This window comes from Perca fluviatilis, chromosome 17 (assembly GCF_010015445.1).
Source record: "Perca fluviatilis chromosome 17, GENO_Pfluv_1.0, whole genome shotgun sequence".
Taxonomy (NCBI): domain Eukaryota; kingdom Metazoa; phylum Chordata; class Actinopteri; order Perciformes; family Percidae; genus Perca; species Perca fluviatilis.
In genome coordinates, this window is record NC_053128.1 from 35,009,160 (window position 1) to 35,024,952 (window position 15,793).

General features: G+C 41.3%; 1 protein-coding gene across 1 annotated transcript in view; it reads left to right on the forward strand.

Moving 5' to 3' along the window:
• Positions 1-14,623, forward strand: part of LOC120545265 (alpha-mannosidase 2-like) — a 37,113-nt gene extending 22,490 nt beyond the window's left edge. Inside the window, exons 15-24 of the mRNA XM_039779455.1 lie at positions 1,436-1,604; positions 1,927-2,148; positions 2,829-2,951; positions 4,793-4,907; positions 5,130-5,263; positions 5,885-6,026; positions 10,506-10,639; positions 10,903-11,097; positions 12,484-12,594; positions 13,286-14,623. Coding sequence (XP_039635389.1) covers positions 1,436-1,604; positions 1,927-2,148; positions 2,829-2,951; positions 4,793-4,907; positions 5,130-5,263; positions 5,885-6,026; positions 10,506-10,639; positions 10,903-11,097; positions 12,484-12,594; positions 13,286-13,453 — 1,513 coding nt within the window. The 3' untranslated portion in view covers positions 13,454-14,623. The remainder of the gene's footprint in view (positions 1-1,435; positions 1,605-1,926; positions 2,149-2,828; positions 2,952-4,792; positions 4,908-5,129; positions 5,264-5,884; positions 6,027-10,505; positions 10,640-10,902; positions 11,098-12,483; positions 12,595-13,285) is intronic.
• Positions 14,624-15,793: the final 1,170 nt, after the last annotated feature.

The following is a 15,793-nucleotide window of genomic DNA, read 5'->3' on the forward strand; positions in this document are numbered from 1 at the left end:
TATAAGAAGTGGAAATAAATAGAGAGGGAATAAATAAATGTGGCATTAGGAAAATAAAAGTCTCTTGAAATAAATAAATAAATAAATAAATAAAAGTCTCTTGAAATAAATAAATAAAAGTCTCTAGAAATAAATAAATAAATAAATAAAAGTCTCTTGAAATAAATAAATAAATAAATAAATAAATAAATAAGGCATTAGGAAAATAAAAGTCTCTTGAAATAAATAAATATGGACTTATGAAATAAAAGTACCATGAAATAATTATTTATTTAATTATTTATGTATTTATTGCCTCATTTATTTATTTCATTATGTATGTATTTATTTATTTATATATTTATTCATTTATTTAATTGTGAATAAAACGGCATTCCATAAAAAATGTCCAAAACAACAAAAATTTCAACAAAGCAAAAACAACAAAAATTTAAAAAAATATATATACAGTACAGGCCAAAAGTTTGGACACACCTTCTCATTCAATGCGTTTCCTTTTTATTTTCATGACTATTTACATTGTAGATTCTCACTGAAGACATCAAAACTATGAATGAACACATATGGAATTATGTACTTAACAAAAAGTGTGAAATAACTGAAAACATGTCTTATATTTTAGATTCCTCAAAGTAGCCACCCTTTGCTTTTTTATTAATAAGGGAAAAACTTCCACTAATGGACCCTGACAAGCGCACACCTGTGAAGGTAAAACCATTTCAGGTGACTACCTCATGAAGCTCATTGAGAGAACACCAAGGGTTTGCAGAGTTACCAAAAAGCAAAAGGGTGGCTACTTTGAAGAATCTAAAATATAAGACATGTTTTCAGTTATTTCACACTTTTTTGTTAAGTACATAATTCCATATGTGTTCATTCATAGTTTTGATGCCTTCAGTGAAAATCTACAATGTAAATAGTCATGAAAATAAAGAAACACATTGAATGAGAAGGTGTGTCCAAACTTTTGGCCTGTACTGTCTATATATTTTTCTAAAAGAAGCAACAAAAAACGCAGAAAAAACTGTCTGAAAAAGAGAACTATGTATTTATTTAGTGTATGTGATGTATTCTTTAAGGTCTATGACGTGTTTATTTAAATGTGTATTTAGTTTATATTTATTAGTCTATATAATGTGTAGGTATTTAGTGTATATAATGTATAGTTATTTAGTGTATATGTATTTAGTGTATATAATGTGTAGTTATTTAGTGTATATAATCTGTAGTTATTTAGTGTATATAATGTATAGTTATTTAGTGTATATGTATTTAGTGTATATAATCTGTAGTTATTTAGTGTATATAATCTGTAGTTATTTAGTGTATATAATGTATAGTTATTTAGTGTATATAATCTGTAGTTATTTAGTGTATAGTTATTTAATGTATATAATGTATAGTTATTTCATGTATCTGATGTATATATTTTAAGGTCCGTGATGGTGTTTAACCCGACGGAGCAGCTTCAGAAGTCCGTGGTCAGCGTCCTCGTCGACTCTCCGGACGCTCGCGTCGTCGCCGCGGAAACGGGCCAACCAATGGCTGCTCAGATATCTGCCGTGTGGGCGGAGCCGGGCCGGGCAGCCACAGACTCCTTTCAGGTGAACAGCTGCTCAATTCATCTAGTTATCTTTTATTCTTTTGTTAATTTTTAATCTTTAAATTTTTTACATTTTTTATGTATTTAGGATGATTGTGTTTCATTCTTTTGTTTATTTAAATTTTTAAAATTTTAAAAATGTTTTGTTTTAATTTTTAAATAATTTGAATCTTTTTTGATTTTTTTTAATTTTTTTAATTTTTTTAATTTTTTTAACATTTTTAACATTTTCAAAATTTATAATAATTTTTAATTTTTAATTTTTAATTTATTTAGGATGATTATGACTGTCCAATCACAGCGCAGTATGTTTTCTGTCCCAGCTGGACTTCGTGGCTGAGCTTCCTCCTCTGGCGGTGGTCGTGTACCATGTGACCAGATCCTCCGTTGGCTCCGCCCCCCAGGCTCGCTACACCTTCAGTCGCCGTGGCAACCCGCCGAATGTCGAGGTGGAGCACTTCCAGGTGTCCCCCCCAGACGCCACCCTGTCGCTTAGCAACAAGCACGTCCAAATATGGAGCTCCCCGGAGACGGGCTTCCTGCAGGTCAGGATTTTCAGAATAAAAGTCTGTGTTTTTATTCACTGAATGAAGTTTAGACATAATTAACACTAACAAAAATACATGTTTTATCACGAATTAAAATTTTATAAATAAATTACATCACAAATATTTTAAGTGTCAAATTTTAACAATTAAACAAAACCCCCCCCAAAGGTGTGTGTGTGTGTGTGTGTGTGTCTGTCTGTCTGTCTAATGTGTGTGTGTGTGTCACACCACATGTACCCTTAAAATACAATATAAATTTCAATCAATAGATATTATAATTGATAATTAGTTTTTATTGTTAAATACATTAAAATAATAAATGTTGCATTAGATAAATTGTTAAAACTAATGATTTTATGTTGTCATTACATTACATTTAGCTGATGCTTTTATACAAAGTGACTTACAATTGCTATATATATCAGAGTTAAGTGCCTTGCTCAAGGACACATTGGTTGATGTATCGCAGTGGGAATCGAACCCGGATCTCCCACACCAAAGACATGTCATATCCACTGCTCCATCATCATCACCACCCACAATTATTAATCATTTATCTATTATAATCAGGAATCTAATAACTGATTTGATCTGTTTATTGAATAATCTATTCAGTTTAATAATGATTTATTTGGACTAATTAAGTTTCAAGTGAGATGTTTTATTTTGAAATACAGAAGCTGCGTCTGCAGTCGGGTCATGTGCGGCAGGTCCAGGTCCAGTTCCTGTGGTACGGAACCACAACCAACCGGGACAAGAGCGGAGCGTACCTGTTCCTGCCGGGGGAGGAGGGGGCCCAGGTGAGTCCAGAACCAGGACCAGTCTGGACCCAGGCTCTAACCATCTCAATGTTCACTTAGGTTTTAGTGTACAGTCAGCCTCATAGGCAGCCCCCCCAATCATTAGAATAAAAAACATATATAAACACTCGCTGCACCGAGATCACTTTGGGCTCTAAACTCAGTCATAGATTTAGATACCCCAACATCAGAACCAACCGAGCAAAAAACTCATTCAATCCTATGGCAATAACCCAAATAAGGTGTAGGGAGGGATATGACTAGAGGAATAGATGTGAAGTAGGATAATGTGCAGTAGTTTTATTTATTTATGATATTGTGCGATATACTCCTTTTACTGTATTCTATTTAATGATGTGTTGGATAGTTAGTCCTGTAGATGTCTGGTTCAGGTAGTGCTGTAGATGTCTGGTTCAGGTAGTGCTGTAGATGTCTGGTTCAGGTAGTGCTGTAGATGTCTGGTTCAGGTAGTGCTGTAGATGTCTGGTTCAGGTAGTGCTGTAGATGTCTGGTTCAGGTAGTCCTGTAGATGTCTGGTTCAGGTAGTGCTGTAGATGTCTGGTTCAGGTAGTCCTGTAGATGTCTGGTTCAGGTAGTGCTGTAGATGTCTGGTTCAGGTAGTCCTGTAGATGTCTGGTTCAGGTAGTGCTGTAGATGTCTGGTTCAGGTAGTCCTGTAGATGTCTGGTTCAGGTAGCGCTGTAGATGTCTGGTTCAGGTAGTCCTGTAGATGTCTGGTTCAGGTAGTGCTGTAGATGTCTGGTTCAGGTAGTCCTGTAGATGTCTGGTTCAGGTAGTGCTGTAGATGTCTGGTTCAGGTAGTGCTGTAGATGTCTGGTTCAGGTAGTGCTGTAGATGTCTGGTTCAGGTAGTGCTGTAGATGTCTGGTTCAGGTAGTCCTGTAGATGTCTGGTTCAGGTAGTGCTGTAGATGTCTGGTTCAGGTAGTGCTGTAGATGTCTGGTTCAGGTAGTGCTGTAGATGTCTGGTTCAGGTAGCTGTAGATGTCTGGTTCAGGGTGTAGCATGTGTAGGTTTCAGGTAGTCGTGTAATGTCTGGTTCAGGTAGTCCTGTAGATGTCTGGTTCAGGTAGTGCTGTAGATGTCTGGTTCAGGTAGTGCTGTAGATGTCTGGTTCAGGTAGTGCTGTAGATGTCTGGTTCAGGTAGTGCTGTAGATGTCTGGTTCAGGTAGTGCTGTAGATGTCTGGTTCAGGTAGTCCTGTAGATGTCTGGTTCAGGTAGTCCTGTAGATGACTGGTTCAGGTAGTCCTGTAGATGTCTGGTTCAGGTAGAGCTGTAGATGTCTGGTAGTGCTGTAGATGTCTGGTTCAGGTAGTCCTGTAGATGTCTGGTTCAGGTAGAGCTGTAGATGTCTGGTAGTGCTGTAGATGTCTGGTTCAGGTAGTCCTGTAGATGTCTGGTTCAGGTAGTCCTGTAGATGTCTGGTTCAGGTAGTGATGTAGATGTCTGGTTCAGAGTCTGTGTTGTCGGTTATGTGTCTATAAGTCTGTACTGTACAACTAATGGCCTCTCTGGGACATTAATGTTGTCTAAGTCTCAAACGCTTAAAAACCAAAAGGTAGCGCTGGAGATGGAGCCTGAGTTTTCAGAGTGTTTGCCAGTTTTATTATGTTTTGCTAGCGTCCGTTCTGCGTATATATTATTAAAGGAAATTGCTGCTTTCTCCTTTTTTCAGAAGTTATTAATTGTCGCTCGATTTTCATTTTTATCGGCAGTATAGTTTCCGGTTTTCTTCAAGGTTTTACTTTTTATATAGTTTCAGTTTAAATATTTGTCACTGCTTATTTTAATTATATTTTACTGTACCCCCTCCCCCCCCAGGTTTATACCCCCCCGGAGCCCCCCCTGGTTCGGGTCTCCAGAGGTCCCATCTTCTCTGACATCACTTCCTGTTTCAGACACTTCACGCACACAGTCCGACTCTACCACCTGGACGGTAACCACGTTTACACCTTTTACAGAAACATGAAGCCTCATAATAATATGGGCTTACACACGGGGAGGGGCGGGACTTATATACAGGAAGGGGCGGGACTTATGTACAGGAAGGGGCGTGACTTATATACAGGGAGGGGCGGGACTTCTCCACTCTTAATGAATCTAAATATCATCATCAGTCTTTTTCACAATAAAAGCCTCCTGTCTGTGTCTGCCCCAGGGCATGCTGGGAGATCCCTGGAGATTTCCAACACGGTGGACATCAGGTCAGAGGTCAACCGCGAGCTCGCCATGCGGCTAGTCAGCGACGTCGCCAACGGCAACCGTTTCTACTCCGACCTCAACGGCTTCCAGGTTGGTTTCCATTTGTATTATTGTGTAACAGTTGTAACGTAGTCGCTGCTTCTTTGTTCTGAGTTTTTTAGGATTTGTTTTCTTTGTTTAGACAACATAGAGATACACACACACACACACACACACACACACACACACACACACACATAGACACACACGCAGATGTGTGTAATTTATTTTCACAAAGAACAATAAATTACAACCTAAAGATGCTCTGTTTTTATTGGCTGCAGAGATGACGACCCAAAGTAAAACTGTTTAATGCACTGTGGGCTCAATTTTTGAGATATAAAAAATCTGAATACTGTTTTTGTGAAGAACAGTCTGGAGATGAAGTTACCGAAGTTTGTTGTCAATAGAGCCAAAAATGTGGGAGGAGATAGGTTTAAGAAGTTTGGCAGTTTTTGCATAAAGTAGAGTGATGGAATTCAAACTTGCTACTGAGTAACAGCAGCTTGTCCTTCTCTGCACACGGCTATGTAGAGAAGATGGCTTTAGTGTTTATTGATCCTTTACTGACTGTTTAGTGTTTATTGATCCTTTACTGACTGTTTAGTGTTTATTGATCCTTTACTGACTGTTTAGTTTTTATTGATCATTTTCTGACTGTTTCATGTGTAGATGCAGCAGCGGAGGACGCTAGCGAAGCTCCCTCTTCAGGCCAACTTCTACCCGATGAGCACGGCTGCATTCTTGCAGGACTCCATGTCTCGCCTGACTCTGCTGGCGGCCCAGAGTCAGGCTGTCGCAGCTCTCAGACCAGGTAACACTGCTCTCTACAGGTAGACCAGGTAACACTGGTCTCTACAGGTAGACCAGGTAACACTGCTCTCGCGCCAGACCAGGTACACTGTCTCTACAGGTGACCAGGTACTGCTCTGGTAGCCGGTACTTTTAAGGTCAGTACTGCTCTCTACAGTAGACCAGGTAACATTTTCAAGTGTCCTTCTTACAGACCAGGTAACACTGCTCTCTACGGTAGACCAGGTAACACTGCTCTCTACAGGTAGACCAGGTAGCACTGTTTTACAGGTAGCTCTTTTCAGGTCCAGGTAACCCTGCTCTCTACAGGTAGACCAGGTAACACTGGTCTCTACAGGTAGACCAGGTAACACTGCTCTCTACAGGTAGACCAGGTAACACTACTCTCTACAGGTAGACCAGGTAACACTACTCTCTACAGGTAGACCAGGTATCACTGCTCTCTACAGGTAGACCAGGTAACACTGGTTTCTACAGGTAGACCAGGTAACACTGCTCTCTACAGGTAGACCAGGTAACACTGCTCTCTACAGGTAGACCAGGTAACACTACTCTCTACAGGTAGACCAGGTAACACTACTCTCTACAGGTAGACCAGGTAACACTCTCTCTACAGGTAGACCAGGTAACACTACTCTCTACAGGTAGACCAGGTAACACTGCTCTCTACAGGTAGACCAGGAAACACTGCTCTCTACAGGTAGACCAGGAAACCAGGTTTTATTTAACCAGGAAGAAATTCATCCAAGACGGCCATCAGAACAGAAATACAAACATTAAAAACATTTTAAACATTAAGCAGCAAATATTTCCCAATGTCCACCACAATCATACAAAAGTTAGTTTTCTAAAATGTCCAAAAGGTTTAGGTGTGAGTGGATTTTATGAAGTGCTGTAACTTGTTCCAGGAGTCGGGGAACTAAAAGAGTACAGAGTGAGCTGGTGGATGTTGTGGAAACTCTCTTTGGTGTTAAGTGATGAAGCTGGAAATCTGAAATTAAGTCTAAGTTATTTTCTGTATTATTTTGCAAAAGAAGGAGACAGTCTAGCAGAGTGACAAGCAGTCTGCGAAAGTGTCAGCGAGACAAAGAAAACTCTGAGTTTTTATAGCTGAGCATGCAAAGGGAGGGACTGCACTTCTTGTCGACTCAGCTCTTTCTACTGCTGATTCTTGAGCTTTTCAGAAAAGAATGCTTTAGGCTATTGAGGTTGGCTCTCTGCCAGGTGCTACTAGGGTTGGGCGATGTCCCCTAAATTGGCAGTTGACGTGTTTAAAGTAAAATGTTGTGATGGACAATATCGTCGTCGGACATACATTTAAATGCCCTCTTTAAATAGACAGTATTACATGCTGCCACTGGTAGTGGCAGTACATTACAACTTAACCTACTTTCACTTAACTACGGTGCCGTAAAGTCTAGACTCAATCAGATGTCCGTGATCTGCATAAGAACAGTACAGTGGAACGTTTGCCTTTAACAGAGCGACAGTAATAACCTAATATACCATCATTACTGAGTTTAAACTACATTATGGGTTATATTAGCACTGAATAACGCATTCAATAAACAGAAACATAACTCTGCACATTGTGCAGTATTAGCTCACACATTAAATAGCACCCTCGTGAATTAGCCTACTGTTGCTAACGTACATTCATAAATCCTACATAACATCATCAGACTTACTTACTGGTGCATGCACACAGTAGGGCCTAGTATCCACAAAGTGATGAGGGGATAAAGCAAAGTGTTATAGCCTTCCATGTTAACGCCTTTTCTCTCTCGCTCGAGACCGCTGTGTCCAAGCCGAGGCACAGAGCATGGTTACCATGGTTACCGCATGTTGATAGGTTACTAGTCCAGGTAGAGCGAGCTGCTATACTGACAGGGAGAGAGAGACTGTATCACTACAAATGGGTTGCACGTAGCTAGTTGCTAGTTTAAGACCAACGCAGTTGTCAATTTCCCATCCACTAGGATTAGTGTGTGTCTGACAGAGTGGGGGGGGCATCACGATGGTGGCTCTCCATCGTGATGCCGGTCAACCATCACAATGATATCGTCCATCGGCACAACCCTAGGTGCTACCAAGTACATCTGCTATATGAGAGGGACGGGGGCCACATAGCCTCAGTGCTACGGATGATAGAAGCTTATGGTTTCCTTTTAAGATCATAGAGCACTATAATGAATTCCTATAACTGATATATTATCATGTAGAAAACAGAGTAAATATTGTATAGTATAAAAGTAAATACATATACAGTAGTGATAGACCGATTTATATTTGCGTTTTTTCGTATATCGGCATCGGCCGCTACTGACCTGTGTTTTTGTTTATTCTTTTTAAAGAAATAGCGGATTCTGAAAATAAATCCAGTGTGGCAGGGTTTACATTTTTATGATGTAAATTGAGGGAGCAAAAGCAGTATCGGGTCCAAATATCAGCTCAATATCGGCAGCCTGTATCGGTGATCGGCTAATGCTGATGAAAGAAAAATCGGTATCGGCACTATAAAATCCATATGGGTCAATCCCTAGTATGTATGTATGCTGTAAAGCCTGTAAAATGGATGTAACTTCATTAAGTCAATACATATAAAGTGATGAGAATATTAATAAAACATGCAGTAATAGATAATATATGAAAGAAAAAGCACACATCAGTATGACTGATATAACTTTCATGGAACAGGAAGTAAAAGCCGAGCAGAGCGAGTCTGATAATGCTCCTGGGTCAGGGTAAAGGGAATTGAACTCTAGAGCTCTTAGAATAGAACAGAGAGTGTGTTATGAAGTGGACCAGAGTAGGGCTGCGCGATATGAGGAAAATATGCTGTAAGGTTGTTGAATATTGTGATAACGATATTTCTTGCGATAAACAAATATTAAAGTGTACTCAGTTCTGCATTTCTGCTTCTTTCAGTATTCTGCTGGAATACAAAAACATGATCTTTGAGTTTAAAACAAACGAAAGGAAACATTATTTTATTGAACAAATTTAACATTTAATTGAATATAAAAAGTCAGCACTAAAAAAGAATGGCAGTATCTTTTTAAACTGTAATTTTCCACTGATATTTTCTTGTCTATCACGATATATCGCAGCCTTTTACGATGTGTATTAGAGGTGTCGTGGAATGGAATCGTGGACATGGACGATGCTGCATTGATAATTGGCCAGCTCATAATCGATTATTTCTGTTTATGTAATGTAGGCCTAACAACATTTCTGTTTACATATTCTGGTATGTTTTGCACATTCAGGAGGTGTCATGTGCTCAGTGCTGTATAGTTTTATGTATCCAGTTTATTTAGTATTAGAGCACTGCAGAATGTTGGTTTTTGAAGCTTGAAAAGCTATGAATTAAATATCCTGCATGGCTTTAATAGAAACATGGATTTGATGCATCGAGATATCGAATTGAATCGCTGACATGATAATCATAGTCGAATTGGAAGATCAGTGAAGATTCACACCTCTAATGTATATATTGCACCAGTTCATATTGCAAAAACGACAATAAAACGATATATTGTGCAGCTCTAGACCAAAGTTTGGTTGTTGTGAGTTCAGATGAGCTTTCAGACCGCCCCAAACCAACCGGACTATCTGACCAAACGCTCCAGTTTAAGCCTCGTGGACAGTGCACCCTTTTTTTGGGGTTTTTCAACGTTTTGGTCGTCTTTTTTCAACACTTTTGTCACTTTTATCGGAGTTTATTTGTCACTACTTCCAATGTTTTTTTGTCAGTTTTTTAATGTTTTTTTTACCCCAGGTTTAAGAATATTTTTCCGACATTTTTGTCACTTTTTTCAACGTTCTTCTATCAATACTTTTTTCAAAGTGTTATAAAATTGAATAAAACACCAAATTTCAATGAAAGTAGTGAACTGATCATTTATTTAACTTGTGAAGAGTATTGTGGGGAACCATCCACGTTATTTTCTTGGACATTTTGGTTGATAGAAACCCAAATTTCTGAAACTTTTAGAAAATGGGTCAGATTAGACCCGAGGACACCAGGAAGGATAAAACGGATCAGCTGTGAAAGCAGCCTTAACATAGGACAGTTTCCCTTATATCAGGTTTAATAGAAACAACCGAGGCCCCAGGACGCTTCCCTGAGGAACTCCTCATTATTAAAACCAGAAAACTAGAAGATTTATTAATCTTCACCAGCAGACTGTCTTCAGCAGTCTAACTCTGTGGTTGGAAGTTGACTTTATGTCTCGTTGTAACTTGATTTTAGGTTTGAAAGACCTCTTACCAAACTGTTCAGGTGTGACCTGTGACCTCTAACCTGTGACCTCTAACCTGTGACCTGTGACCTCTAACCTGTGACCTCTAACCTGTGACCTCTAATCTGTGACCTCTAACCTGTGACCTCTAACCTGTGACCTGTGACCTCTAACCTGTGACCTCTAACCTGTGACCTCTGGCCTGTGACCTCTAACCTGTGACCTCTGACCTGTAGGTGAGCTGGAGCTGGTGTTGGACCGGCGGCTGCAGCAGGATGATAACCGCGGCCTGGGTCAGGGCGTCACCGACAACAAGCTGACAGCCAGTCTGTTCACACTGCTGCTGGAGGACCGCAGGGGAGGGGCCAAGGTAAGGGGGAGGGGCTAATGTAAGGGGAGGGCTAAGGTAAGGGGGAGGGGCTTATATGACGGATTGTGTGTGTGTGTGTGTGTGTGTGTGTGTGTGTGTGTCTCTGTGTGTGTGTGTGTCTCCGTGTGTGTGTGTGTGTGTGTGTGTGTGGGGCCAGGTTAAATCAGCACCACGCCCCCTCATAGCAGCAGACTACATCCATTTCTCCAAAAACCCAGACTGACTTTATTACATGTTGTATTTCTGTTTGTTCTGTGTGACAGGAAGTGGGAGGAGCCTCAGTAGAACACCTGTCTCTGCTCGCCCACCTGACCTCGCTCTCCCTCTGCCACCCCCCCATCACCATGGTTGCCCCGAGCGACAGCCAGCTGCCCAAGCTCCGCCCCTTCCTGCCGCTCCGATCATCGCTGCCGTGTGACGTTCACCTGCTGAACCTCAGGACGCTGGAGGACGCTCAGGTAACCTCTCTTCTCTCTCCATCTACTCCTTCATTCATCCATCTATCCTGTTGTTAAAGGAACACGCCGACTTATTGGGACTTTATCTTATTCACTGTACCCCCCAGAGTTAGACTAGTCCATTCATACCCTTCTCATCTCTTATTGGGACTTTATCTTATTCACTGTAACCCCCAGAGACTAGTCCATACATACCCTTCTCATCTCTTATTGGGACTTTATCTTATTCACTGTAACCCCCAGAGTTAGACTAGTCCATTCATACCCTTCTCATCTCTTATTGGGACTTTATCTTATTCACTGTAACCCCCAGAGTTAGACTAGTCCATACATACCCTTCTCATCTCTTATTGGGACTTTATCTTATTCACTGTAACCCCCAGAGTTAGACTAGTCCATTCATACCCTTCTCATCTCTTATTGGGACTTTATCTTATTCACTGTAACCCCCAGAGTTAGACTAGTCCATACATACAGACCCTTCTCATCTCTTATTGGGACTTTATCTTATTCACTGTAACCCCCAGAGTTAGACTAGTCCATACATACCCTTCTCATCTCTTATTGGGACTTTATCTTATTCACTGTAACCCCCAGAGTTAGACTAGTCCATACATACCCTTCTCATCTCTTATTGGGACTTTATCTTATTCACTGTAACCCCCAGAGTTAGACTAGTCCATACATACCCTTCTCATCTCTTATTGGGACTTTATCTTATTCACTGTACCCCCAGAGTTAGACTAGTCCATACATACCCTTCTCATCTCTTATTGGGACTTTATCTTATTCACTGTACCCCCAGAGTTAGACTAGTCCATACATACCCTTCTCATCTCTTATTGGGACTTTATCTTATTCACTGTAACCCCCAGAGTTAGACTAGTCCATACATACCCTTCTCATCTCTTATTGGGACTTTATCTTATTCACTGTACCCCCAGAGTTAGACTAGTCCATACATACCCTTCTCATCTCTTATTGGGACTTTATCTTATTCACTGTAACCCCCAGAGTTAGACTAGTCCATACATACCCTTCTCATCTCTTATTGGGACTTTATCTTATTCACTGTACCCCCAGAGTTAGACTAGTCCATACATACCCTTCTCATCTCTTATTGGGACTTTATCTTATTCACTGTAACCCCCAGAGTTAGACTAGTCCATAATTTACAAAGCCCCAACAATTCAATAATTCCCCCAAGGGCAATTTAATAAGTACTTAATTTAAATATCTTTATAAGACAGAGCTGTTGTCTGCAAATGTAGCAGTTTTTCAGCACATGTGATACAAAAAGTGTAGGGAAATAAAATATAAAAAGAATTGAAACGTGTTTTTAAACTTGGAAACAAATGAAAGTTTGTTTGTGTGTGTGTTGAACAGGAAGCAGATAATCCATCACAGGAAGTGGCGCTCCTCCTCCACAGGAAGGGCTTTGACTGTAGCTCCGCCCCCGAGCCGCAACTGCAGTGCACGTGGAGCGTGCACGAGGAGGTGAACACACAGACAGACACACACACACACACAGACACAGACACACACACAGACACAGACACAGACACACACACACACACACACACACACACACACAGACACAGACACACACACACACACAGACACACACACACACACACACAGACACAGACACACAGACACACACACACACACACACACACACACACACACACACACAAGCGCACACACACACACACACACACACACACACACACACACACACACACACACACACACACACACACACAACACAGACACACACACACACACACACACACACACACACATACAGACACACACACACACACACGGCACAGACACAGACACACAGACACACAGACACACACACACACACACAGGCACAGACACAGACACACAGACACACAGCACACACACACACACACACACACACACACACACACACACACACACACACACACACACACACACACACACACAACAACACACAGACACATACACACACATGCACAGACACACATACACACATGTTTTTTCCTTTTTTAAATAACTTGTTTTTACTTTTTAATTTTGTCAATATCAAAATGTTTTAAAATGAGTTCTTCTATATTTATTTTATTGAATACTTGTATTATGTATTTAATCAGTTTGTTTCAGACGTTGACTTGTATTTCCTGTGTCTGTGTCCCAGGTGGATCTGGCCGATCTTTTCTCTCCTCTCCGGTTCGGTTCCCTCCGGAGGTCTGGACTCACTCTGCTGCGAGACCACGATGAGCCAGAGTCTCCCCGGCAACAGACGTCACGCATCACTCGCCTGCGACCAATGGAAATCAGCGCTTTCCGCGCAAAAATCGACTGAAAAGCAAGATTTCAAAGACTTTTTTTCTTTTTGTGGTTTTAAAAAAATATTGTTCCTGGATAACAGATACGATGAGAGCCAATCAGAATCCACTCTCAGAATACATACGAGGATAATTAGATGAGAGCCAATCAGAATCCACTCTCAGAATACATACAGAGGATAATTACGTCAACACTAAAAACTGCACTTTCAAAATAAAAGTAGATCAGAAAAAGACGAAATAGTAAAATTAGCGCCACGGTTGTGGATGAAAACTCTCCGTCAAAAGTTATCGGTTAAAAATACACACGTACATGCACATATGCTTATGCACACACACACACAGACACACACACGCACCTACCTACACACACACACACACAGACACGCACACGCACCTACCTACACACACACACACACACATACACACAAATAATTCAACTGTTGTAGATAAAGAATATAAACTTCCACATGGAGACGGCTGTAAACTAAACACAATCAAACATAAATACATGAAATCACTTCTTTTTAAAAACTATAAATTATTAACTGTGAAGGTGAAGTTTAATGTCTTCTTGTTACAGCCGATAGGTCGGTTTAATCAACATTCAGGTCAACGTGTAATAACTTAATATTTTCTCTGGAAACACGTAAACACAACGACCCTAAAACCTGAACAGAGTTCCTCTGGTTCCCTCGTCTGGACTGAAATACGGTCCCTAAATAACACCAGTTTAACGGGACAAACACCAGTTTAACACCAGTTTAACGGGACCAACGCCAGTTTAACACCAGTTTAACGGGACAAACACCAGTTTAACACCAGTTTAACGGGACAAACACCAGTTTAACACCAGTTTAACGGGACAAACACCAGTTTAACACCAGTTTAACGGGACAAACACCAGTTTAACACCAGTTTAACGGGACAAACACCAGTTTAACACCAGTTTAACGGGACAAACACCAGTTTAACACCAGTTTAACACCAGTTTAACGGGACAAACACCAGTTTAACACCAGTTTAACGGGACAAACACCAGTTTAACACCAGTTTAACGGGACAAACACCAGTTTAACGGGACCAACGCCAGTTTAACGGGACCAACGCCAGTTTAACGGGACTAACGCCAGTTTAACGGGACCAACACCAGTTTAACGGGACTAACCCCAGTTTAACGGGACCAACGCCAGTTTAACGGGACCAACGCCAGTTTAACGGGACCAACACCAGTTTAACGGGACCAACACCAGTTTAACGGGACCAACACCAGTTTAACGGGACCAACACCAGTTTAACGGGACCAACGCCAGTTTAACGGGACCAACGCCAGTTTAACGGGACCAACGCCAGTTTAACGGGACCAACGCCAGTTTAACGGGACCAACGCCAGTTTAACGGGACTAACACCAGTTTAACGGGACCAACACCAGTTTAACGGGACCAACCCAGTTTAACGGGACCAACGCCAGTTTAACGGGACCAACGCCAGTTTACAGGACCGCACCAGTTTACGGGACCAACACACCAGTTTAACGGGACTAACCCCAGTTTAACAGGACCAACACCAGTTTACGCGGACTAACGCCAGTTTAACGGGACTAACGCCAGTTTAACAGGACCAACACCAGTTTAACGGGACTAACACCAGTTTAACGGGACTAACACCAGTTTAACGGGACCAACAGCAGTTTAACGGGACCAACACCAGTTTAACAGGACCAACACCAGTTTAACGGGACCAACACCAGTTTAACGGGACCAACACCAGTTTAACGGGACCAACACCAGTTTAACGGGACCAACACCAGTTTAACGGGACCAACACCAGTTTAACGGGACCAACACCAGTTTAACGGGACCAACACCAGTTTAACGGGACCAACACCAGTTTAACAGGACCAACACCAGTTTAACGGGACCAACACCACTTTAACGGGACTAACACCAGTTTAACGGGACTAACACCAGTTTAACGGGACTAACACCAGTTTAACGGGACTAACACCAGTTTAACGGGACTAACACCAGTTTAACGGGACTAACACCAGTTTAACGGGACTAACACCAGTTTAACGGGACCAACACCAGTTTAACGGGACTAACACCAGTTTAACGGGACCAACACCAGTTTAACGGGACTAACACCAGTTTAACGGGACCAACACCAGTTTAACGGGACCAACACCAGTTTAACGGGACTAACACCAGTTTAACGGGACTAACACCAGTTTAACGGGACTAACACCAGTTTAACGGGACCAACACCAGTTTAACGGGACCAACACCAGTTTAACGGGACCAACACCAGTTTAACGGGACCAACAGCAGTTTAACGGGACCAACACCAGTTTAAC